We start from the raw sequence: 27,240 nt of genomic DNA, 5'->3' as shown, positions 1-27,240 counted from the left end.
GCACCTCATCTCCACTGTATACAGTGTTCATGATGCACTGCTTTCCTCTCCTGAGACGCCGGATAGTGGACCAGAATTTCCTCGAAGCCGTCTGGAAGTCGTTTTCCATGGCCTCACTGAACCCCTCCCTTGTCCGAGTTTTTGCCTCAGACACTGCCGAAGCCACGTTCCGTTTGGCCAACCGGTACCTGTCAGCTGCCTCCGGAGTCCCACAGGCCAAAAAGGCCTGATCGGACTCCTTCTTCAGCTTGACGGCATCCTTTACCGCTGGTATCCACCAGCAGGTTCGAGGATTGCCACCGCAACAGGCACCGACCACCTTACGGCCGCAGCTCCAATCGGCCAGCATCTTCCCCCACCATCAGAGCCAACACACCACCAGGTGGTGATGAGTTGACAGCTCCGCCCATCTCTTCACCAGACTGTCCAAAACATGCGGCCGCAAATCCGATGACACAACTACAAAGTCGATCATCGAACTGCAGCCTAGGGTATCCTGGTGCCAAGTGCACATATGGACACCCTTATGTTTGTATGTATGTTTGTTATGGAGAATCTGCGACGAGCACAGAAGTCCAATAACAAAACACCACTCGGGTTCTGATCCGGGACGGGGGGGGGGGTTCCTCCCAATCACGCCCCTTCAGCTCTCACTGTCATTGCCCACGTGTGCGTTGAAGTCCTCCAGCAGAACGAGGTGGTCCCCGGGGGAGGCACTCTCCAGCACACCCTCCAAGGACTCCAAAAAGGGTGGGTATTCTGAGCTGTTGTTTGGTGCATATGCACAAACAACAATCAGGAGCCGTCCCCCCCACCCGAAGGCGGAGGGAGGCGACCTTCTCGTCTACCGGGGTGACCCCGAACGTACAGGCGCCGAGCCGGGCGGCAATAAGTATGGCCAAACCTGCTCTGCGCCTCTCACCGTGGGCAACTCTAGAGTGGAAGAGAGTCCAATCCCTCTCGAGAGGACTGGTACCAGCGTCCAAGCTGTGTGTGGAGGCAAGTCCGACTATGTCTAGTCGGAATCTCTCGGCCTCACAAACCAGCTCAGGCTCCTTCCCCATCAGAGAGGTGACATTCCATGTCCCAAGAGCCAGCTTCTGTAGCTGGGGATCGGTCTGCCAAGGTCTCCGCCCTTGGCTGCCACCCAGCCCACTCTGCACCCGACCCCTTTGGCCCCTCCCACTGGTGGTGAGCCCGTGGGAAGGATATTGTTAACCTAAGGGACTGATTAGCTGCCAATCTCAGTCTGACTGATTTTGTTGAACCATTCATGCTAATAGTGCTAATCAGCGGTCAATTACAGGCAGCATGCTTGGGACCATTCATACTAAGCTATTAAACTCAAATATCGTGGCACCCCTGCTTACGTGGGCATGTTTGCTATCCCTGCACACAAATGACGGCTTTGCCTTAGTTCTTAATTTTTCCAGTATTATTTTTTTGCAGTCAATACCATGGCATCCATGAGTCCAGTGATTGCACAACAAAGGGCCAAATCCACTGAGAATATACTGCATCCACTGAAAGCGCCATAAATTGCTCTTCTTTTGCACACGCAGTTTGCGCCCTCTTAACATCCTATTCAGCAAGGATATTGCTCTAATCATATACCATCACAAACACACCCACAAAGTTTGAGAGTTGAGTGAGTTTGCACCTAATTTACCACATATGATAATGCTGGATTTGCACCAAGAATACCATGACAAAATAAGAGAAGTTGAGAGAAAGATGAAATTATCAGAAAGTGAGCCTGGACCGAGGAGGTACAAAAGCGGGACTGTCAGTAAACAGTTTATGGACATAAGCTTGTCCTCATTACGCACTATTAAACTGTAGTGAGAGGAATACAACATCATTCATTCATACTGTCAATGTCCCTGAAATACAGATGCCCCCCTCCATGATCACCGATCAGCCCGGGCAACGTCATGTTATGTGGGGGTGGCGGTCTTCTCTCTCGTTCGCTCCATGGTGAACAGCACCCTACACACAATGCGTGATCTACATGTATTGGGAGGCGGGCAACTTTGGACAGGCTTCACCCCACACTAAGATTTTAAATCGGCGTTCAAAGAAGATGTTGCCTGGAGGACCGTTTGGTTGCAAATGAGAAGACGGTTGGGCGTGGTCTTGCTGTGATTGACAGCAGCAGTGAAACCTACAATCTAAATGTCTATACTACGAAAGGCTATGCTAAATAAAATAGCTAAATGCTATGCTAATAAATCACTAACCTGAAAATGGGTATACAGATGTTTGCAAAACTATTCCACATGTAAAGGTTTATTATGCCATCTTCAAAGAAAATCTGCTTCCAACGTGCCAGAACCCCAACGTGTAAGTACCCCAACGTGGCCCGGGATGCGAGGGCCCTTTATAGCTGCTCGCAGCTGTCGTTATATTTTATGTCTGCTCTTCACAGTTTTACCCTTTTGAGTGTCAGTAAACCTGGTTTTGACACATCCACGTCTGCAGTCATTGAAGCAAGAAAGAGTTCATAAGCCATAACGGCACAGGCTCGTTGTCACTTTAACGCAGGTCAAGTACAGTAGGCAGACAGTAGTATATATTTGTTGTTGTTTGGGCTATATATAGACTGACAAAAATGAGAAAGCACTTGCTGGTGATAGCATGAGCAAGGCAATCAAAAAAATGTTAAAAAAATAATAAAAATAAATTGGTCTACAGCTCAATTGATCTTTTATGACAATGCAATGTCCCACTTTCTGTTTTTTTTTTTGTTTTTTTGTTTTTTTGAGAGCCTTTTTCCTGGGTTTTCACAGCGCCCTTGTTTGAAACTGACTTCCCTTTGTTCTCTTGTTTTTTCAGTCCGGATGTGCTGCGAGGCCAGCCACTGCCACGCCCAGCCACCTTTGGTTTGCTACTTTGTTTGTTTGCTACTTTGTTAAATAAACTTTTGTTGTTACCTTTACATCTGTGTATGCTCCTGGGTCCTAAGCCAGCCACACCCGTAACAGTATGTTCTGGCCTTAACATGGACCCAGCAGACGCAGACTCTCTTCGGCATGCCGTCCAAACTCACAGAACACTTCTCGGCAAACACGATGTCTCCAGGCCCTTATTGCCAATGTTGGTTCCTTGGCTGCCAAAAACAACCAGAGCGCCTCTTCCCCAGCCCAACCCCCTACTGCCAGTCAAGGAGAGCATGAACGGCCTTCTCTTGGCCCCACCCCAACAAGAGAGCCATCCATTCCTCCACCCGAGCATTACACAGGGGAGGTAGGAGCTTGCAGCCAGTTCCTTCTCAATTGCTCGTTGGTTTTTGACCAACAACCTGGACCATTCCAAATTGGCTTATGTAATCAATCTGCTCAAAGGTAGAGCGGGGAAGTGGGCCAATTCCCTGTGGGAATCGAAATCACCACTCCTACAATCCTATGACTCCTTTACAGCTGAGATGCGCAAGGTCTTTGACCACCCTTTTCGCAGCCAAGAATATGGCAAGAAGTTGGCCTCCCTGCGACAAGGTTTACAGTCTGCTGCTGATTATTCTATCGAATTCCGAATATTGGCTTCGGAAAGCGGGTGGAACGAGGCGAGTCTCAAGACCATCTTTGTTGCCGGTCTATCAGAGGAACTCAAAGACCAGCTATCCCCTCGGGATGAGCCTGAATCACTGGAGCAACTCATCAGTCTCGTCATCAGGATAAACAACCGTCTGAGAGAAAGACGGCATGCATCCAGGCGCCTTAATCCCTTCTTTCCCTGAGGTACTACCCAACCGTCCATTACACCAGTTGTTGCCACAACCCCAACACGCCAGGTTCCAGAATACGAGCCCATGCAACTCGGAAGAACCCGTCAGTTTTCTTTGGGCCTCTGCATCTACTGTGGACAATCAGGTCATTACATCCTCCGGTGCCCTCTCCGGCCCAAGGACCCCAGTCGGCTGCAGCAAACAGCTCTCTAGTGAGTCAGACCCCATCCTCTTGCTCACCTAAACGCATATCCCTGCCTGCCACTATCTCCTCTAGCGACTCTTCAGTTTCACTCAGAGTCCTGATAGATTCAGGAGCAGATGACAACTTGATTGATCGCGATTTTGCTCAGTCCGCTAAGTTTCCCATGTATAGCCTCGACTATCTTGATCACGCACTGAAAGAGAGGCCATGGAAAAATACATTAGTGACTCATTGACAGCTGGACTTATCAGACCCTCTTCTTCTCCCCTCGGGTCCGGTTTCTTTTTTGTGTTAAAGAAAGACAAGACTCTTACGCCATGTGTCGACTACAAGGGGCTTAATGCCATCACTGTAAAGAATAAATACCCGCTTCCACTCATTGACCCGACTTTCGAACCCCTCAACAAAGCTACTTTTTTCACGAAACTTGACTTGAGGAACACATACCATCTGGTGCGCATTAGGGAAGGTGATGAATGGAAGACCACCTTTAAGACCTCTCTCAGACATTTAGAGTATCTAGTAATGCCTTTTGGCCTCACCAATGTCCCATCTGTTTTCCAGGCCCTTATCAATGATATTCTCACAGACATGTTAAACCAGTTCGTATATGTTTACCTGGACGACATTCTGATATTTTCCAGAACCACTGTGGAACATGTACAACACGTCAGACTGGTCCTGCAGTGCCTCCTAGCGAACAAGCTGTTTATTAAAGCAGAGAAATGTGAGTTCTTTGTTTCTTCAATGTAGCAATTATTAGCCCAGGTCACCCTCAATTTTTTTTTGTCTCCTTTGAAAGTGTACCACTCTGAGAAACATGTGTGTTCAGTCAGCCTGTGGTTTTCACACATACCTCAAAACCACTCAAGAGGGCGAAATTCTTTGAACTCAATTCCAACAAGGGACCAAATCCCACTATCACAGCCACAGGAGACAGCCGCCTGTGGAGATCTGAAAGCATTTGGTCGGCCAGACCAGTATTTACGACTCGTTATCAGGTGCCAGAACTGCCTTATCATTCGGGTCCAATGCATCCTCCTTTCCTTTGTTTAAACATCCCTTGGAGTTACCAAAGGGCAAGAGCGACCCCAAATGGCTGACCGTTGAAATTAAACTCAAGAAAACTCCCCACTCACAATTAATCCAAATTCCACATAATTCTTGATATACGACTGACTGTTTCTTTCTCAACAGCATCCAGTGTTTACTTTGTTTACAAAGTGTTAAAATTGTATGTCTATCTCAAATGAATGATGTGTGTAACTTCTGCAGTTAGCTAGTTTAGCCGATTAGAAGAAGTTTTGCGGATTAAATAACTTGATGATAGAGTTAAGGTTTTAAACGTACTTAGAATGATATGTGTTTCTTTTGTGAAGCCTTGACATGTCAATTCCTGCAAAATTTCAAACTTTTTGCGTCCAAAAGTTTGGCTTCAAAGCCAACCCTGCTTCTGGCTCACGGAGGGGGTGGAGCCACTTGTTGCACCCGTTTAAAAGCCAGCGCACAAAGAACTTCGTCCTCATCCCGCTCTTCTTCCTGCCTCTTCCTGCCTCCCTTCCCTTGCCAAAGGAGAGCTCAGGCCTGACCCCGTCAAAATCGAAGCCGTGGCCAACTAGCAACAACCCACCACCCGCAAACAACTCCAGCACTTCCTGGGGTTTGCCAACTTTTACCGCTGACTTATAAGGGACTACAGTAAGGTTGCAGCCCCCCTCACGCAACTAACCTCAACAACCCTTCAATTTTCCTGGACAGCCGAGGCGGATGCTGCCTTCAACCGCCTCAAGCAACTGTTCACCTCGGCCCCTGTACTTGTCCATCCCGACATTTCACTCCAGTTCATGGTGGATGCTTCGAATTCAGGAATCAGGGCGATCCTCTCCCAGAGAACTCCAAAGAACTCCTGTGCTTTCTTTTCCAGGAAATTATCCTCTGACATAGTCGCGAACAGGGGTCCCCAATTCACCTCCCGTGTTTGGCAAGCTTTCTGTAAGGCTCTCGGGGCGTCCTCTAGCTGGTCGGAAAGCGCTAATTAGGATCTTGAGCTCTTCGTTGTGTCTCTGCTCACCATCCTGCATTGGAGCCAACACCTTCTCTGGATCGAGTATGCCCATAACTCCCTCACCTCCTCTGCCACTGGGATGTCACCGTTCATGGTCGCATATGGATATCAGCCCCCTCTCTTTAAGACTCAGAAACATGGAGTAGCAGTTCCCTCTGTCCGTGCCCATCTCCGTCGTTGCCATGCTGTCTGGAGGCATGCCAGAGCTGCATTATCCCACACCGCCCAGCGCAATCGTCAACTAGCAGACAGGCACCATATCCCTGCCCCAGATTACTGTCCTGGACAGAGGGTCTGGCTTTCCACCCGTGACCTTCCTCTTCAGGTGGATTACAGGAAGCTGGCCCCCAGATTCATAGGGCCATATGAGATATATCCATCCATCCATCCATTTTCTTGACCGCTTATTCCTCACAAGGGTCTCGGGGGCTGCTGGCGCCTATCTCAGCTGGCTCTGGGCAGTAGGCGGGGGACACCCTGGACTGGTTGCCAACCAATCGCAGGGCCATATGAGATATAGAAGATCATAAACCCCGCTGCGGTTCGTCTCAAGCTTCCGGTGTCTCTCAAGGTTCATCCCACGTGTCATGTCTCCCTGCTCAAACACCCGTGTCTCCAGCCCCCTTTAACCCTTCAACGGAGCCCCCCCCTCCCCCCCTTCTCATCAACAACCATCGGCCTACATCGTCCAGAAGATTCTGGACGTACGCCGTCGTGGCCGTGGTTACTGGGAGGGGTACGGGCCGGAGGAACGCTCATGGGTGTCTCGCTCGCTCATACTGTACCCTTCCCTCCTTCGGGACTTTTATTCTGAGTTCCCTCATAAGCCTGGTAGGGCACCAGGTGGTGCCACTTGCGGGGGGGTCTGGGGGGGTACTGTTGTGAGTTATTTTGGCCCTTTTTACTTTGACGTGTTAGTAGTTCTGTTCCCTGTGTTTTCCTTTGTTTTTTACTTTCAGGGCTGGGCGTTGTCAGGTCGTGCTGGGCTCCACACACAGCTGTCTCCAACCTCAATCACCCTCAGTATTTAGGCTCTGGTCTGACCTCCACTCCTCGCCAGAATGTCTCGTCACATTCCTGGTATTACCTGATCTCGCTGCCTGAAAATATTCCTGGTCTTTTTCTAGTTCAGAGAGTTTTTTATTACTTCGGTGTTTTTGAGAGCCTTTTTCCTGGGTTTTCCCAGCGCCCTTGTTTGAAACTGACTTCCCTTTGTTCTCTTGTTTTTTCACTCCGGATGTGCTGCCACTGCCACGCCCAGCCACCTTTCGTTTGCTACTTTGTTTGTTTGCTACATTGTCAAATAAACTTTTGTTGTTACATTTACATCTGTGTCTGCTCCTGGCTCCTAAGCCAGCCACGCCCGTAACACTAAGTAATTTATAAATATTCTTTTACTTTCCACCACTCAAAATGTTCACTGGCATCAGACCGATCCAAACATATGTCCTTTTTAATTTTGTTTTATTTATGTTTGATAGCCTCTATGGACAATAAAAGCAACATCGTTCAATGAGTTTTGGCCTCACATTCAGTTGAATATTGGTGGTCCATTTGGCCTCAGATTCAGTTGAATATTGGTGTGTGGGACAAATGGGGCACATTCCAGCATAATGGCTGTGCAGTGGCTGCATTTACATATGATAGGTGGCTAACTGATCGGACAACAACTCGTTCAAAAGTGCAGGGACAAATGGCCTCATCTGGTATTCAAAGAGGGAAGGCCCTTCCCGGAAGGGCCAACCGCACCCTCCTTGGTATGCATTCGCAAATGATGGGTGGATGCTAATATGTGAACGATTAAATTAATACAAATGTGCAGGGCCAAATGGCCCCAGTCCGGTACATGAAAGGGGGAAAACACAATGGGATATTAGGTGTTTTAAAGGTAAGTGGCCTGTTTTCTATTTCAAGTGTCACAGTCCATTTATCTGGGTTAACTTCCTTGCTGACTTCCCCCAAAAACTCGAACTGTTCCATGCTCTCTGTGACTTCATTCACTGCTTTGATGTGGCACACTCGTGCCCAATGCCCTTTTTTATTACATTTGTTGCATGTAGTTTTGAAAGCAGGACATCTTCCTTTTTCATGGTGTGAGCCGCACCCACCACAATTCTTGTCATTTTTCTGGCTAGCGGTCCCACCTCGTGGTCCATACTGTCTTTTTTCTTGCTTCCGTTGTCAAGTGTTGTCATTAATGTTCGCCACTTGAACGTCTACCGGCTGAGATTAAGGCTAATTGTTTAGCCACCTCCTTGGCTTGCCGTACTTGCTGGATGACTTGTGATAGCGTCAAGTCAACTGTGAGCTGAAACTTCTGTGATAATTCCTTGTCTCAGATGCCCACGACGAGCTTATCCCGGATGTGTTCATCTCTCTTATCACCAAACTCACAATTCTCTGTCAAGTCATACAAAACTCTGATGTAGGCTTCTGCTTCCTCACCGGCTAGCTGGCTTCGTTGATAAAAGCAGGCCTGTTCATGTATTAAGTTCCGTTTTGGAATGAAGTAACCATCGAACTTCTTCAACACGATGTCATAGTCCTTTTTCTGTTCTTCGACCTCAAACTCAAAGGAGCTGAATATTTCTTCAGCTTCACTGCCCATAGCATAAATGAGGGAACTAACCTGGACTTCGCCGTCCTCTTTGTTCAATTTCGTCATCGTCCGAAAGCGGGAAAATCGTTGCTTCCACTCCGGCCATTCCCCAGGGCTGGTGAATTTAAACTCTTCAGGTGGACTAAACTTCGACATCGTAACCGCGTTCTTCTGGCCGCGTCACTTCTGACTATGTGATGTTTGCACATCAAATAAAGTGAAATCTTTGGTTCTCCAGAAAACGCTGTTTTATTCATCCAACAGGCAACTTAACACGCACACGTCCAACCGTCAACTACTTCCTTAACTCCTCCTGTAGCTCACGAGAGCCAGAGTGTATACTTCACGGACAATAGTAAATCCCATACATCACAGTTTGTATCCATTTTTTGCATGTTACATGATCCTTTGGTCTGAACTTCTTGTCTGTCCTTAGTACACTAGTGGGTGCATCTACTATTGCGTGTTAAGTGCTCTTTTGTTTGTACTTTGTACTATCCTTGTCACTTCACCTTTTCATGCTCCTTTTTTGTGTAAATAAAACTGGTCACACTCATTGTGCTTTGTCTGCTTTCTTGCAGTCCCTTACTCATTTGTCAATTTGTTACATAATAACCGGTCCTTATGTACTTCGCAACACTGACCAATTCCACTTCGACTTGTCTAACCAAGGCCAGTTAGTTGGTCAGCACGACCGGTCTTTGCACACACTCATGCAAGCCATGTTAGTGCTAACCTCCAAAGCTGAAGAATTAGCATCACAGGTGGATCAAATGTGTAACATAGACATCCCCTCGGGGGGTCATCTGTCCCGGCAGCTGCTTCTGTTGGCGCTCTGCCACCTGCTGACAATACTGTAGAGGAGATTAACTTGGCTATTGTGCCCACTGAGTACCATGATTTGCAAAACATTTTTAGTAAAGACAAGGCACAATCGCTTCTCCACACCGTCCATACGATTGTGCTTATTGACCTAATTCCCCGTTTCTCACTATCCAATGCTAAATTGTACCAGGTTTCCCAGTCTGAGCAAAAGCCCCTCAAAGTGTCTGGCTTCGGGTTTCATTCATCCCTCGTCCTCCCCTGGGGACGAGGGACGGGATTCTTCTTTACGGATAAGAAGATCAAGTCACTCCATCCATGCATTGACTATCGGGAACTTAACGATATTACAGTCAAAAACAAATATCCACTCCCACTAATGGACTCAGCATTCTCTAAATTGAATTCCGCAACCATTTTCACAAAACTTGATCTCCTCAACCACCTGGTGATGATTAGAGAGGAGACGAGTGGGAAAACCGCCTTATTCATCCTGATCCTAAGCTACAATTCTTTGATGAGGTGGATGCCTCAGATTCGGGAGAAGGAGCGGCCCTCTCCCAGTGCTCTCCAATCAACCAGAGGATGCACCCTGCTACTTCTTCTCGCATTGCCTCAGCCAGGACGAAAGGAATTATGATGTTGGTAGCAGGGAGTTGCCTGCCATCGTTCTCATGCTACAGGAGTGGAGGCACTGGTTGGAGGGAGCTGCAGTTCCATTCCAGGTGTTGACACACCACAGAATCCTCTGCTCTGCACACAGGCTTAATCCCCGCCAGGTGCGCTGGGCGCTGTTCTTCACACGCTTCAATTTCTCCATAACCTACCGAACCAGTTCCAACACTATCATGCCAGATGCCCTCTCAAGGGTCTTTGAGTCATCTCCTGAGGGATGTGCCCTGGAGACAATCATATCTGGTGACCGTGTTGTTGAAGGTCTTCAGTGGAGGGGAAGGTGGCCGCTGATACTGAATCCATATCCACCGAATGTCCAAAGGACAAACTGTTTGTGCCTGTAAGTTTATGACCTGAGGTGCTGCTATGGGGTCATGTGTCTAAGATGGCTTGTCATCAAGGAGTTGGCCGAACCCATTTCCTTATCGTCCAGAGGTTCTGGTGGCCGGGCCTACACAAAGACATTACTTCCCCTGTATAATTTCACCTCAGGCGAGCCCATCGTGTGTGGGGTGATGCCCGAACTGTGCTGTCCTGCTCCGCTACTAGCAATCAGCTGCTTGCTGACCACCAGACGGTTCCTGCACTGACGTACAGCCCTGTGTGTTACTATCTACGCGGGACTTGAGGTTGGCAGGGGTCTATAGAAAACTGGGTCCTAAATTCATCGGTCCCTTCAAGATCGTTTCTGTCGTTAACCTCTGTGCTGTGAAGCTTGGCCTTCCTACCATTCTCAAAATACACCCTGTATTCCACGTCTCCCTATTCAAATCTCTCTCCACTAGCCCGCTGAGTCCTCGCATGGTGCCTCCTCCTCTTCCTCGCGTGCTCGGTGGAGAGCCTGCTTATACTGTGAGATCGATTTTGGACTCCTCGATTTTGGATTATTTTTGTATCCGACTTAGTCCATGTTAAAATCCTGTACAGTATACCCATGTTTGATCAAAACAACAAAAACAATTTCTGATGTTAAAAATATGAGATTTTTTTTTCCCGGCTAATAAGACAATCGTAAAAATTAACCTATGAAGGACAATGCCACTGACTGTTTTGATAATGACCTAGCTAGGAAGTTCTGATTATTTTTTATTGTATGAATATGTTGACCCATCCATTCTGTTTGCACAGATGCCTGCATGCAGTCAATCAAAAGCTACCTACTGATCAATCTATAGACGGTGTCACATGGTATGACATCAAACCTGAATCAAAGTGGGGATCAAGTCCAGAATTGTTAACATTGTGCATTTGAAATGTTTTATTTGATGAACGGTCGGGAAGGGCTGTTCCTGCATCCATTCTGTGCTTGTGTCAACATTGATTTGAAGATCAGGTGTCTCATCCCGTCTCTTGGTTTGCAGATGGCGTTTCCTCTTTTTCACTGATGCTTCAGCGGTGTCTCCTTCACTTATGTCATGACTGTGTTTTGTATGTGTTTTATTTGGGGCTAAGGGTTATGTTCGGGTCATGACTGTGTGGTCAATTGTCTGTTTTGAACTGATGTAACCAGCATCTAGTTTCAACTGGTAAAAGCTATGTAAAGTCAGAAACTATGTGATGTCAGTTATCTTTAATGTCTTTATCTGGTCAGAACCCACACGTTTGGCCACAGCCAATCTGATCCATTCACTGTCTATATAAGTCTGAAAGAGAAGTGTGTTGGTGCCAAATTATTAATCCGTTCCTCTGTCCATGTGGCCACCTGCTCCTCTGCACGCCTTGTTCCATGCCTCCGGATCCATGATGCCTTCCGTTGTTTCTGGTCAAGTCAAGTTAGTTCCACGCCTCTTGATGTTATGCGAATAAAGTGTTAAAACTCTTATTTGTGTCTGCGTTTTGGGATCCAACCCTAGAACATAAAAACTTAGGGTTTGGGGCTTTACGTTTGCGGCCAATTTTGATTGTAAAAAAAACTGACATTTAGCATATAAATGGTGATATTTAAAAAATGAAATATATAGAATACAAAGGTTCATGTTGAATTGCCTGCCGCAGCTTAATGATTTATTTACAGTAAATTGGACGATGTTTTTTTGTTTGTTTTTTTATGATAGTAAATGGACTGATACTTAAATATAATGTTACTCAAGTACAAGAAAATAACACATGGTATGATAAAGTGACTAATATGTACAATTTATTCAAAAAGTTACTCAAGTACATTAATATACCTCGTACTGTCTACTTCTGGTCATAGGTTATCTTTGAAAACATCCAATAAGGTTCTATAAATATGGTACTTTATATGAATTTTTCACATTGAAGCAGCAGTGGCCGCCATAGGTAAACTCAAGGTCTTTTTGATGCAGTTACTCAACTCAACTGAACTTTATTTACAAAGCGCTTTAAGAACAGGCATTGCTGTATACAAAGTGCTGTACATAAACATAAATATTAGTTTTGCAGTAAACAAGAACAAGGCAAACATTTTGAAGTGCGAATACAAGGGTTTTTTTTTGTTTTGTTTTGTTTTTTACAAGTAATACATTATACAGTTACAATTCACTATGATGTGGTGACCATAGTGGCTATCATGCTGTAGCAAGGCTTGCTGCTGAGAAATCAGACAATACACATACCTTCACAGATGTTTCAGTCACTTTTATTGGGTCTGGATTATCAGCTGCTGGCCCAGTTCCACCGACGAAATGTAGAGAGGATGGGTGTCTTCAGTGACATTTTCCACGTAAATCCCTTGCCGCTTACATGCTTGAACCCAGCGTAGACATTTCTTTGGATTCCTCCCAGGCTTTGGGAAAGGTATGAAGAAAATTCCCTTCATTTGATCACAATCACAACAGCGCCAGTCACACACCGGCAGACACCAAAGCAGCAGAGGTTTGTTGTAACCATAATACATCTATTGAGGATATCTATGATGAAATAGCGAGTCGGTTCACAAGTTTTGGCTCGTACAAATACATTTCCCAGACTATGTACCGCTCAGTTGTTTGTCCGAAAGCAAAAGGGCCACCGCACATTTGGTAAGAATAGTATTTGGACGTAATTGTGACAAGCTCTAGTGAGGAGCTGTCCACCATTTACCCATTCTTAGTTAAAGGTGTAATGATTATCGGCCAGTTGTAACTTTTGCAACCTCATCACAAAGGAATTTCATTTCTTGCCCTGGGCATGCCACCGTAGGGGATAGGGGGACCAATAACATCCGCCACAAACAGAAAGCCCCCACCCGTTCTGAATCCAGCTCTGACTGACACAAGAAAAAAAGTAAAGGCCTTTTTAGAAACCTGTCTTATTAGAACAATGAATTATGAAATGTTATGTTTGCCATTTTTGAAATGTTGACCCCACGAAGTGTCGTGAAAATGTTCCATTTCAGTGGCAGATTCTCCACTTAACTTTAATGTGTGTGCACATTTTAACAGTTGTAAGCTAGGTAACCTTTCTTGGTAACACTTTATAATGAGTACTCACTATTAAGCATCTGTTAAGCATTAGTTAAAAGTGAGTTAATCATTTAGAAAGCATATTTCTGAAATGAATAATCATTAGTATGTAGTTAAACAGTCATAACTGTTTTACCCATCGTTAATAAGTGCATCTATACTATTTTTAACGACTGCATTTTCATACTTTATAAATGATGTTTTCATCATTTCTAGATTATGTATTGCATTATTTATTAAGCAGCTATTTAGAAATCATCAATAGTTTTGTAAGATCATTTAGAAATGCTGAAGCCATCATTTATAAAGTATGAAAATGCAGTCATTAAACATATTATAGATGCACTTATTAACGATAGGTAAAACATTTATGACTGTTTATTAACTACATAATAATGATTATTCATTTCAGAAACATGCGTTATAAATGATTTAACTCACTTTTAACTAATGCTTAACAGATGTTTAATCGTGTGTACTACTTGTACGTTTTTGCATTGATTGAATTTTGACCTTAGAATCTCCTTTGAACATGGGATCCAAATTCAATCTGAATAGTCTTTACTAAAATTCACCCCCAAGGCTGGTAAATTTCCAACTTGGTCTTGGTCAACTTAGTCGGTGTAATCCGATAGCCGATCCCTCGTTGAGTAGGTGGCCAAGCCCACTACAAAAGCACGCTTCCTACTCTTCTCCCCCGCTCTTCTGCTGCTCTTTTTCCTGGCTGCCTTCACACTGCTGGTTCCTCTCTCTTCTGGCTCTCCATCGGGCGCGGCCGCTAGCCGAGGCTGGCAAACACCAGCACACAAAACCCTCTCGGAGCCATCGCTATGTGACAGGTGCAGTGAAACACACTGCTGGGTCCCTGCAGAGGCTAAAAACAGATTTCAGCGCTCTCAACGGGGATCGTAGGCCGCAACCCTTAAAGGGCCGTTCCCTTCTGCAACCAGCTGCGGGTCGATCCCTCATCGTGAAGCTCAGCTGCCCGGCCGGGCGCTCTCTCTCTCTCTCTCTCTCTCTCTCTCTCTCTCTCTCTCTCTCTCTCTCTCTTTTTCTCTCTCTCTTCACCTTCTTCTTCAAACAATGTGCTTGGTGAATCTCTAATCCAGGGTCCTGCGCTTCTCGGACCAACACAAGACCATCTGTGTCATGATTGTGTATTATGTCAGCCTGCTGGATCACATGTTTACTTCTCTCATAGCTGCTGGCATTCTTCTGGGTGGGCGGAGTCCCCAGGTGCACACCTGGCAGGCATCACATTTAGCTCAGTATTTAGGTGCAGCAGGAGCTGAAGGATGCCGTCGGATTATTCTTGTCTACGTTACTACGTGTTGTCCCGAGTTCCGACTGCTACTCCCGAGACAACTACTGTGTATGCATTTTTGCCTTTTGTTAGATTCTTAGTAGTATTTTTGTACTTAAGGATTTACACTGGCTCCCAGTCAGCTGTAGAATCGATTTTAAAGTTCTGCTACTCGTCTATAAATCACTAAATGGTTTGGGTCCTGAATATATCCAAGAAATGCTGATTGAGTACAAACCCAGCAGGGCTCTGAGATCTACAGACTTGGGCCAACTAGTGGAACCCAGAGTTCGAAGCAAACATGGTGAAGCTGCATTTAGCTATTATGCTGCACACAGATGGAATAGGCTACCAACAGAAGTGAAGTCAGCCGCGAGTGTAAATGCTTTTAAATCCAGGTTAAAAACTTTGCTTTTTTCTTATACCTTTGATTAGGGACTTTTAAACAGCTTTAATTAAGTGTTTTTTTTTAATTATTTTAAACTTCCTTATGTTAAATGTTTTAAAGTTTGTTGAATAATGTTTTAAGATTGTTATTGTATGTTCTTTTGAGTAAAATTTGTAATCTATTTTCATTTATTTTTCTTCCTCTGAATGTTAACTACTGTTTCTTGATGCTTATGTGTTGTCTTTCCTTGTGTAAAGCACATTGAGTTGCCTTGTGTATGAAATGTGCTATACAAATAAACTTGCCTTGTATTTTTATCCAACGACGTCCTTCAGCTGGGACTCCGCCCAGCCGTTTAGTTTGTTTGGTTTTCTGTTGTACTTTTTGCTAGATAATTGTTATCTCCTTTGGTGCTCCTTTTGTTCCATTTTGGTTGTACTTTTTATAGCATCATTCCCTCACGTACTCATCATGCTCCTTTTGTTATTAAATCATTGTTGCTACTCACTTGCTCGGCCTTCGTCTGCTTTGGGGTCCAGTTAAGCCAGATTGTACAAATTGGTGCAAGCAGTTAGATTAAATGTGTGTCCCGTGTTGGTTTAATTAGGAAACCCATCACCTTGGTAAAGACCGTTTCTCTTTTCTTTTAGTTTTTCTTCGATTATTTTATCATTTTAGTTCTTGTTTTATTACCCATTAGTAGAGTTTTGGTTCATTTAAGTTCCAAGTAGATTTTCCCACATAGGTTCAAAAATAAATGTACACAAAATCAAAACCTGTTTTTTGTTTCTACTGTGTTTCATCAATTGATAGCAACCTCTAAGCTGAACAAAGAACTCACAAAATTGTAAAAAGGGTACAGCCTTCATTTTAATGACTGAATCAATGAGGTTCTCATTTGTTATCCTCATGAAATTATCAAAAAGAGAGGTGGTGCTCCGCAGGCGAGCGCAAAATTAATTTAAATATTATGTTTGCGTCTCTTTCAATAATGAGTCAATTGATTATTAATTTACTGAACAATTATTGATTTACTAATTAATTGGACCAATTTCTTACAAAGTTATTGAGCACTTAACAGTTATGCTTATTTAGTGTTGTTTCTTCATAATAATGTCTTTACTTATTTCTATATTGTACTTTTTTTTATTTTACTTTTATCCACTCATAGATTTAAAAAATAAAAATAAAATAGTGAGTATAACTTAGTTTCGGGGCTGGTACGAATTGCATGTCCATTAATTTCAATGGGAAACATCACCTCAAATGTTTTGGGTTACAAACAGTGTTCCGTTGTAGTTGTAGTTGTAGTTGTGTTGTGTTGTGTGTTGTGTTGTGTTGTGTTGTGTTGTGTTCTATTCTATTCTATTCTATTCTATTCTATTCTTATTAGAAAAAAGGTGTTGAACAATTTATATATATTTGATGATTATTGATACTTACGGCTAGGAGCAATAAGTACAGGTCATTCTTCTCCAGGACCAGCATCACCTGACGCTCCTCTGCCTCATTTCGCTTACACTCGGACCTGAAGGAGATGGACAGAAATAAAGTTAGATGGAGTTGAATGAGGTGTAGTTGAAGGATGTCGGCACCTGTCAAAGGCCTCCTTTAGCTTGCTGAAGTCTTCGTTGAGGGAGGCCAATTCCTTTTCCACCTGAGCACTCCTCAGCAAGGGCATTAACTTGTAGAACAACATCATCCATGGCCATGTGCGCACAGTAAAGAACGAGCGCAGGTTGAACTGGATTATCATCACCGCGTCTCTGAAATAAGCCCATGTGAAACAACAACAAAAGAAGAAACGTCTTTCCAAAATATAATCAAGGATCTTTGACTGGGTTAATCCACATAACAAATACATAAAACAAACATACAGTGGATCAAAATTTCATTCTCAAAGGTCTATAGTTGAATAAATATGACAAAAACACAAGAACAACTAGAGCTGCAAGCAGCTATAAAGGCCTCTCGCAGCCCCTTTGGGGTACTTCATGCGTTGGGGGACTGTCACATTGGAATGTAAATGTTTTTGAAAATGGCACAATAAACCTTTACATGTGAATATGTTTATTTTTTTGCCAGGTGTGATGAGTGTGCCAAGTAAGTACAGGGAACGAGGGGGTAGCGTGCACTTCACTTCACAAATATGGCACTTTACTGAACTTTAATTTATTTAATTCAAACTCCGGTGTAATAACCTTATTTATTTATTGATAACATTTTTATTTTTTATTTTATTTGTATTATTATTAGGGCCCGAGCAGCTACCACTGCGAGGTCCCTATTGTTTTTCGATCGTATTATAATAATAATAATAATAATAATAATAATTATTATTATTATTATTATTATTGTTATTGTTATTGTTATTATTAGGGCCCGAGCAGCGACCGCTGCGAGGTCTCTATTGTTTTTGTAAAAATTATTATTATTATTATTATTATTATTATTATTATTATTATTATTATTGGGGCCCGAGCAGCTACCGCTGCGAGGTCCCTATTGTTTTTCGATCGGATTCTTCTTCTTATTCTTCTTATTCTTCTTCTTTATTCTCCGCGAATTATCAAATTTTTTAGGACCTAAATCTTCACAAAAACTCTGCAAACTTTGCACGCTCTTCAGGCCCGGCGAAAAATTTGATATTCTGACGTTGTCATAACAACGTTACTCTATAGCGCCCCTAAGCGTAGAAAAATAAAAACCAAGCCTAGCATGTTTGAGCTAGAGCAAGGAAAACTGGCAGGTACGTGTAGCACCCCGAGACGCACAAAAAAAAAAGTCTATTGGGACCATGTCGCTAAAATGTACAGGAAGTGAGCTATGAATTTTTTAATGGCCAATTTTGGCCCATTTTGGCACATTCACTGTGGTGATGCTTTTTCCCCCTTTGCAAACATTTTTCACCCAATTGACTTCAAATTTGGCATATATCATCTCAAGACCTGAGATGATAACTGGGCAAAAAATCTTGACTTTTCGAAATACTATATGACAGGGGCGGGGCATCAAATATTGCCTTTAAAATTTCATTTGTCCAGAAAGAGCAAATGCTTAATAACTCCCATGTTCAAGCTTCAAAACATCTCAAACTTCTCATGCAACTTAATAGTCACGGCCTGAAAACATCTATATGATAAAATTTGGTTATACAAAGAGCGCCACCTAGTGGTAACAATAAATGTCATACTTTGCTTTTTCAGCTACTGTGCCAAGCTCGTTGAAGGGATCCAGTTGAAAATTGGTCAGAAAAGCCTTAAGATGTTGATCATAGTGATATGATAGCGCCCACCTATTGGCAATTTTTTTTCTTACAATTTTTTTTCAATGTTTTTCTCCAACCACGTTAACTGGACCTACCTCATATTTGTTCAGATGAGGGTTTCGGCCTTCATGATGTTACAACACGAAGTTTGTGAGTTTTCGCGAATCGCTGTGGGCGTGGCTAAGCTATCACCTCTATGGACAATAAAACCAACATTCTGCAACGAGTATGAGCGATGATGTGTATCTATACTTTTACAAAAAATATTTATTAGTTAAGATTATGTCCTCATTAGTTGCACTATTTTAAAATGGAGGAAAAGCGAATGGATAAGAGGACAGAGGTACAGGCTCTTCTAAACATTTGGGAGAGGAAGAGAGCACGACTTTGAATCGGAGTCACCAAGCCACCATGCACGTTATTACTGCCAGGCTTGGTTGGTGAGGTGAACAACGACCCTCAAAAAGTCTGTAAAAGCTGCAAAGATACACCAGGACTTTTAAACGCTCATTGATCAGTACAGCGGCATGACTGCCGAGTGAATAGGACGGCCAAATCGACGCCACGGTTCATGGATACCGGAGCAATAACAATAATAATTCAGAGCGTCACGGATAGACAAAGGTAAACACAACAATAATGTTACAGAAATACTTGTAATATTGTCATTTAGTTCGCTTCCTCGTGTGGCACTTGGCAGCTGCTTAATTGTGTGACAGTCACTTTCTATTAGTCGGGCAGTTATTTATTTTGCTGCGACCGGCAAATCTCCTGCGAGCGTTATTTTGCCGTGAACACTCGGAACGAAAATTCTTGGCCTGCCGTGAATACCACGATTGTTTATAGACATTCACAAGCGTATATGAATAACACAAATGTGCACGACCAGTTCACTGAGGCGTCGTGATGGCCGTTTTGTCGAGTCAAACACGTTTCACTGGGAGTTAGCTTAGCGTTTCACGGCAACGTAAGCAAAGTTTTACCATTTTTCCACTCACCGTGACAGAATAACCCCCCTCACAAACGGCTTGAATCACAAAACCACGTCATATTGGTCGCGAAAGAAGATCTTGTTTCCCTCGGCGGTAAAAATAAATAAATAAATAAATACCCCTGGCGTGGCAAAAAAAAATAATAATCCTATCGGCGCTACAAAATAACACTCGGTGATCAGTTGCTGGACACGGCAAACAACTAACAAACAAACAACCACCATCACCTGTGTTTCAATGACCATACAACACTGAAATGAAGGGAAGGGCATGAAGAAGTTGTATGTATGTGCGTGGCTGCGTGTGGGCGCGCCGCAGTCAGACTAAATTAAAGACTATTATTGTACATGAAATACAAGGAACAATGGGTTTTATATCCAGATTATCCACTCAATTCAACACATGTTCAACATTTGCGCGTCAAATCTTAAAAAATAAAATAAATAAATAAATAAAATAAATAATAATAATAATAATAATAATAATAAAAAAGTCGATTAGTCGTTAAAAATATGAGAAGTCGAGTCGATTTTTAAAAAAGTCGTTAGTGACAGCCCTATTTTGAATAATTAATGTCATAGCCAGAAAATTGTCAAATTGCCAAATATGTCCATACAATCAATGAGGTTTGGAATTTGCGCAGATTTGTTAAGAAAACAATCACATCATCAGCATACAGTGACAATTTATGTTCCTACTATATCAGCATGTGTTCTAACTACTATTGCCAACGGTTCTATGGCAAATATGAATAACATAGGTGATAAGGGGCATCCTTGTTTAGTTGATCGTTCCAAAGTAATTGGTTTTGAAACAATATTATTTGTTAATATACTGGCCATAGGGCTAGTATATAAAAGTTGGACCCATCTAAGAAATTTAACTCCAAGTCCATATCGAGGTAGAAGGTTAAACAAGAACGGCCATTCTATTCTATCAAAGGCCTGCCTGACGTCCAGCGATAACAATGCTGTATCCTTAGCATTACACTTCTCATGAATGCTATTCAAGACTCGCCTTATATTATGAAATCCTTCGCGATTCTGTACAAACCCATTTTGGTCGTTATGCACTCGATATGGAATGTGTTTTTCCAACCTTTTAGCTAACAGTTTGCACAGTATCTTAATAACTTAGCCCATCAAACTTATTGGTCTAAAGAAGGAGCATTCTGTAGGAAGCTTCCCTGGCTTCAAAATCAGTGTTATTACCGCCAATTGTAAGGAGGGTGGGAGTATCCCATTACAAAAAGACCCATTAAACATATTCCATAATGGATTAAGAAACTTTTCTTTAAACCTTTTTTTTATAGAACTCAATTGGCAAGCCATCTTTTCCACCAATTTTTCCACTTTTTATACTTTGAATTGCATTTGAAATTTCTTCAACACTTATATCACTGTCCATCTCTTTTTTTTTTTTTAAATCATCTGACAGTGTTTGAAAGTGACATTGATTGAGGAATTCAGAATGTTCCTCCGTTTTAGATGTCTCTGACTTATATACAGATTGATAGTACTCCCTTAAACGGTCATTAATTTCCATTGGATCCCATGAAAAGTTGCCAGTCGAAGTTCTAATACATTTAATAGCTCTTTCGGATTGCAGTTTTCCTACTTGCCAGGATAACAGTTTCCCCGACTTCTCGCCTTGATCATAATAGTCTCGTTACAACCACAAAAGACTATTAGCTACACATTCAACTGATAGTTTATTGTACTCAGCTCTAATGAGTAGCAGGTCCTTCTCTTGAGCAGGATCTTCATTTACATTAAAGTTCATTTCTAACGCTTTAATTCTTTTTTCTAAATTGTCCATAACCATTCTCTTCTGCCTCAATTTGAAACTTGTATAGCTGATAAGTTCTCCTCTGATGTATTCTTTAAACGCCTCCCATCTTATACCAGCAGAAGTTTCATTCGTATTCAGTTCAAAAAAGTTATCAACCTTGTCTACTACATACTTAACAAACTCAGAATTTTGCAGCCAATTTGCCTGCAAACGCCACTTTGATGGGCTGTGAAAAAAATTCTCAATGCATACTTATTGAGATAGCAGCATGGTCACTAAGTACAATGCTATGATACCAGCAATCTTTAATATTAGACACAAGTCCTCTGGATATAAGAAAATTGTCAATGCGGGAATGAGACTTAAGTGGGGCCGAAAGGCATGAATATTCTTTTTTTTTTTTACTAGGATTTCGCTCCCTCCATATCTCGACCAGGTTTAAATCAGTTATATACCTTTTGAGTAAGTTTCTAGTCTGAGTCTTGGTGGTATCAAGACCAGAGGAACGATCCATTGTGGAGTCCAACGTACAGTTGAAGTCTCCTCCAACAATACAACTTCCATGTAATGTAGACAATTCAGGAAAAAATCTTCAAAGAATTTTGGGTTGTCCTCTTTAGGTCCATATAAGCTTACTAAGTTTAATTTATGTGAAAGTATATTGCCCTGAACAATCACATATCTACCACCGCGGTCCTGTATTGTCTTACTCACTTGAAATGGTAAGGAAAATAAGTAAATTGAAACAATTTATCAACAGGGTGAAACTTATTACATTTAATGAAGTATTTTTTCAAGGATCCCATTTGACACCCTCAGGCATTAAATCTGTAATAATCGATGGCCCGGCCAGGTATTACACGCATCGTACAATAATTACGCTAGAGGTGTTCTTATTTTGATCCTTAACCCTCTGACATTCCAACTAGTCACCTTTATATTTTTTAGACTAGGTGCATTTCTAGTTTCCATATAGTATCTGTAAAATATAGATAACACTCTACATACATGCTCATACTGTCAAATGTGGGAGCCTGACACACATACAACAAACAAAAAAACATAAACACAAATAAAGAACATGAATTTAACACTTAAACCCCTCCCCTTATTCAAAACTAACTAAGGAGGCTAAAGTTGATCCACCGAATGGAGCAGCAAAAACTATGATAACCTAACCCTAAAGTTAATAATAAGCTTGTCAGACAACCCTGCACATTGTAACATTAATAAGCATGTGAATAACCCAAAACAACAACAACAACAACAACATGATATATGCAAGGAAACAACACTTGGAACCATTTTCAAATTACAAAATTATATATAACTTTTTTTCCTCTTTTTTACCCCTTTTTTTTTTTTTTTTTTTTTTTTTGTTGTTGTTTTTTTTTTTTTTGTTCCAAGTTGACGCTCACCGGTAGCTTTATAGTCACTCAGAAGATCCATTTTCACGGTGGAAGTCCTCCGCAGCTTTTGGCATCGAGAAAAGGTGAACTTTCCCTTTGTGGAGGATCCTCATCTTGCAAGGGTTGTATGCAAATCCACAAAATGTACCCTTCTCGACGAACACTTTCTTGATTTTGTTGAAGCCGTACCGTTGTCTCAGGGTTTCCGCAGATAGATCCTCCGTGAAAAAAAGTATGTCACCGTCATGAGTGATGCTACGTTGCTTGGCTGAACGGAAGACCAGTTCCCGGTCTTGTTAGCGTAAGAAACGAATGATGATCGGCCTGTTCTGACCCGGTCGAGGGGGTGCCAGAGTTTAGTGAGCTCTATCAAGCGTGAACATTTGATTAACATCCAGCTTTAGCCAGCCTGGTAGCATCTCCCGTACATATTCTAGCATCGAACGGTTTCCCTCAGCGCCTTTTCGAAGCCCAAATAGATGTAGATTATTTACTCTGCTCCGGTTTTCCAGGCCATCTGTCTTCGATTCGAGAAAAGAAATGCGTATTCATAGCTTAAGAAAGTTCAGTCTTACTCTTTGCCAACTGTTCCTCCGTCGACACAATCCAGTTTTCGGCCTCCTCCATTCGTGTAGCATTGGCGGCGACATTCTTCTTTACCTCCAACACACTGCTTTCCAAAGCGGCTATTGAGCTGGTCATTTTCTCCAGACGGTCATTGACATTGTCAAGCTTGGTGCCAAATCCTTCAAATTCGGCATGGACTTCGCGTCGAAGGGATTTTAGCTCCGCTAGCACAGCCGCTAGGTCAGACATGTTTTTAGCGTCAGCCTCGCCGTCCTGCTCGTTCGACGAGGTAGTTTTCGGCTTCTGGGAACCGCGTATTCTGGTGAATATCTCACAGTCCTTGACTGGGTTTATTTTAGACATATTTCACTATCGGGAAAAGGTGTATATATTGGGTTACAAAGTTGTTTTGTGAAGGGTTGTACGGAGACACAAACCTAAGCAGCCATCCTGGATCACGGCTCCACAGCGCCCCCGTATGGAGTTTGTTTTGTTGTAAATACATTTTTGTAAAGTATTTATCAGTGTCTGCGTTTTTGAGATCCGCACACCTCAATCCACAACAGTTATTGTAATGATTCTGATTCAAATGGAATGATTGATGATTGTTTTGTCAGCATAGATACCTTTGCAGCATCATCTTGTCTCTCTCCATCCTCATCAGCTTCCCTCGACTCATGGCCTGGACCGTGGTAAGGATCTGAGACAGGCGGGTGTCCCTCATGTCCTCCAGTTGACCTAGCAGACCTGCCTTGAAGAACACCTGCAGGTGGGGAGAAGATGAAGACACACCCAATGTAGACTCTAACAACATTGCTGTCATACTTTGGTTTGTCCAAACTTGTACTGGCTGTGGTCAATATCCAGTGAGCCCAGAAGTTTCTCCACAGCCTTAACACTGTCCACAAAGGAGTCCTCGGGAATGGCAGAGGGGTTCAGGATACGATAGCTGAGATTGGAAGTGTGGTTATGGGGAGAAATTTGTCTCAAAAATATTCACACAAATAAATTTGTGATTTTCACGTGTTTTTCAGATCCACAAACATTTTGACGATTTTTACATTTTTCAGATTTACAAACATATTCGTAATTTTCACGTGTTTTTCAGATCCACAAACATTTCCTTGATTTTCACGTTTTTCAAATCCAATAATATATCTGCAATTTTCAGATTGTCTTTTTTTTTTTTAAATGTATTTTCTATGTGCCTTTTCCATAACTTTTGCTTGCAAGTTGTCGAAAGTGCATTTGTGGATCATCGCGCACATGCATTTCTTTTTGAGACCAACATCATGCTGTCGCGATATTCACACACAAAAGCTCTCAGTTATCGAAGGCCCGTTCCTCTGGCATCCACGGGGAGGCAATGTTGCTGTCTCTGAATGGGAATGGGCCGTTTCTCATTTAAAATTGGACGTTGAAAAACAGAAATCGAATCATTATTGGACCTTCCATTTTGTGCTTATTTTCCACAAGTCGGAAAACAAAATGCGACCTTAGTTTGTTTCCTTGAGCTTGTTTTGAAGCTCTTCTTCTGCTGTTAAATTTTCTTCTTCTACGCCATTGCCCCAACATGGACGGCGGAGGAAACGTGAATATCTGAGCGCTTGTGTGTGTGAATATCTCGAAACAGTCTGAAGTTTGTCTCAAAAATAAATGCACATGCGCGGACCCATCAGCATGGGTGGGCCTTGGGGGTCCGTGCTCGCCCTAGCAGTCAGCCGTGCCCACCCTAGCAAGATGTCTCGCCAACTATTCCTCCTATCAGTCACGTAAACTTGCGCCTTCTGTTTCAAGTAAAGCATGGCATGCCAGCCAATCACATACCTCCGTTCAACTTTAAACAGTTAAGGTTAACCAATGACAATTGAGATCGGGAGGGGTGGGGTGGGAGTAGACGCGCACTCCGGAGACGCTGGCCAAATCTAGCCAAATCTACTTCCGGTTTAGTGCGCGTTCGCCGGCTGGCGCTGGCCCAAAGAATGAGCAGTGAGCACGTCGTGGCGCTTTAATGGGAGCCACCAAACCTCGATCCAGGATGACACAGTTGACATCACTGAGAATCCTGAGTCCATTGGTTTCATTTACAAGTGAGTGGTATCTTGTTTCGTGTTGTGTAGCAAGTTACTCAAACTGCTGTTAACTGCTGCATTTTATTTTAGCGTGTGTAGGACAAGAATAATGATTTGCATACAAGTAAAAAAAAAATAAAAAAATTACCCGACGTATGCTCCAATCAAAAACATGCACACTTCAGGGACCACTCGTTAAATATATTCTCTCAGAATATTACATCCCCCTTCTTTTAAAGGATGTCATGTGTTTGAAACCCCATGTGCTCAAAAAATCTTCAAACTCTTGGCATCTGTACAGTGGACCATTGTCAACGATGTACACCTTTAATGTCATTTGAATGTCTTTGTACTGGCATTTGATGTTGCGTTTTCCTCTGACGGATAACTTCTCACCCCCATAGCCATAAAGAGGTCATGTTGTTTTGGGTTGGTTGTATTGTGTCGTACTCTTGAAAACATTGGTGGGAATGACATTGGCTGTGGCTCCAGTGTCGAGCTTAAATGTGACTATAATTTTGTTTGGTCCAACCAACAAATCTGCAAATGCCTGTTCAGTCTATTGTTTGCCACTGTTGTCTTGTGTTATTGTATCAATAAACAATTCATCATCATCTGTATTGCTGTGTGAGTCAGCTTCACTTAGGTGTGTACTCCTTTATTTTGTTTGGAGCGACACACTTTTGCAAAATGATTCCATTTGCTGCATATTTTGCACTGTTTAGCTTTTGCTGGGCAGCTGTCTTTTGTTCCATGAGGCTTGTTACCACAGTAGCCACATGTTTTTTGATTTTGTGTTGTATATGTCTCGGCCTCTCTCGCCAATCCAAGGAAGAAGGTAGCTGCACTTTTCGTCTTCACATTTCCTCTTAAACGGACCAGAAAACATCAAATCGACATGGAGCTTAAACTTTCGCCATGCTTCGGTCAAGTTGCTCGCATCCCAATCCATTCGAGGTGACGGGACTCCAGCGGCATCCATCTTGTTGCGAATTGAGTATCTCCTTTCACTCTGACACCATGTCTTGTTTCGTGTTGTGTGGCAAGTTAATCGAATACACAACCTGCTGTTAACGGCTGCGTTTTATTTTAACGTGTGTAGGACAAGAACAACGATTGCATACAAGTAAAAAAAATAAAAAAAATAAAATAAAAAAAATCACCCAACGTATGCTCCAATCAAAAACATGCGCACTTCAGGGACTGCTCGTTAAACATATTCTCTCAGAATATTACAAGTGGCAAACTTTTATTTTAATTAGTCAGGCCACTCAGCGCGGACAAATTGTAGCAATACACAGTATGCAGTTAACAAACCCAAGCAGTCACACATACCCAACAACAACTACGAAAAATAAGCATAAACTAGAGCTGCGAGCAGCTATAAAGGGCCCTCGCAGCCCGGGCCACGTTGGGTTCCTTGCACGTTGGGGTACTATTAAGCATATCCTTCATTCACGATATTGCTTTTAATGTCCATAGAGGCTATCAAAAATAAATAAATATATATATATGTTTGGATAAGTCTGATGCCAGTGAACATTTTGAGTGGTGGAAATTAAAAGAATATTCATAAATGACTTAGTTATCACACTTAGAATGAGTTTACATTTTTTGTACAAAATACCATATGTGGGGTATTTTTTTTTATGCCTCAAGGGCTAGGTGACGCTGCATATATAACTGAATGTTGTCATAGAGATAACTTCAGGCCTTGACGATAAACATACATGTCAAGTTTGGGATTTTTTGGAGCATGCACCGGGGAGTTATCAAGCATATCCTTTTTCATTGTGAAACGTGTTTACAATTTTTGTAAAAATACCGTAAGTGGGGTATTTTTTTTTCATGCCTCAAGGGCTAGGTGGCGCTGCATATATAACTGAATGTTGTCATATAGATAGCTTCAGGCCTTGACTATAAACATACATGTCAAGTTTGGGATTTTTTGGA

The 27,240-nt window shown here is 42.6% G+C and overlaps 1 protein-coding gene across 2 annotated transcripts in view; it reads right to left on the bottom strand.

The window, feature by feature from the left end:
* LOC144014872 (myosin-7B-like) overlaps positions 1-27,240 on the bottom strand; it is a 508,753-nt gene that overhangs the window by 138,643 nt on the left and 342,870 nt on the right. For both annotated transcript variants that reach the window (XM_077515180.1, XM_077515181.1), the window contains 4 exons: positions 24,041-24,164; positions 23,842-23,978; positions 16,784-16,954; positions 16,632-16,716 (listed from right to left, as the gene is read on the bottom strand). In XM_077515180.1, coding sequence (XP_077371306.1) covers positions 16,632-16,716; positions 16,784-16,954; positions 23,842-23,978; positions 24,041-24,164 — 517 coding nt within the window. The remainder of the gene's footprint in view (positions 1-16,631; positions 16,717-16,783; positions 16,955-23,841; positions 23,979-24,040; positions 24,165-27,240) is intronic.

Source organism: Festucalex cinctus, chromosome 2, assembly GCF_051991245.1.
Source record: "Festucalex cinctus isolate MCC-2025b chromosome 2, RoL_Fcin_1.0, whole genome shotgun sequence".
Lineage (NCBI taxonomy): Eukaryota > Metazoa > Chordata > Actinopteri > Syngnathiformes > Syngnathidae > Festucalex > Festucalex cinctus.
Note: the sequence above shows the minus strand (reverse complement) of the source record. Positions and strands in the feature narration are given on the sequence as shown.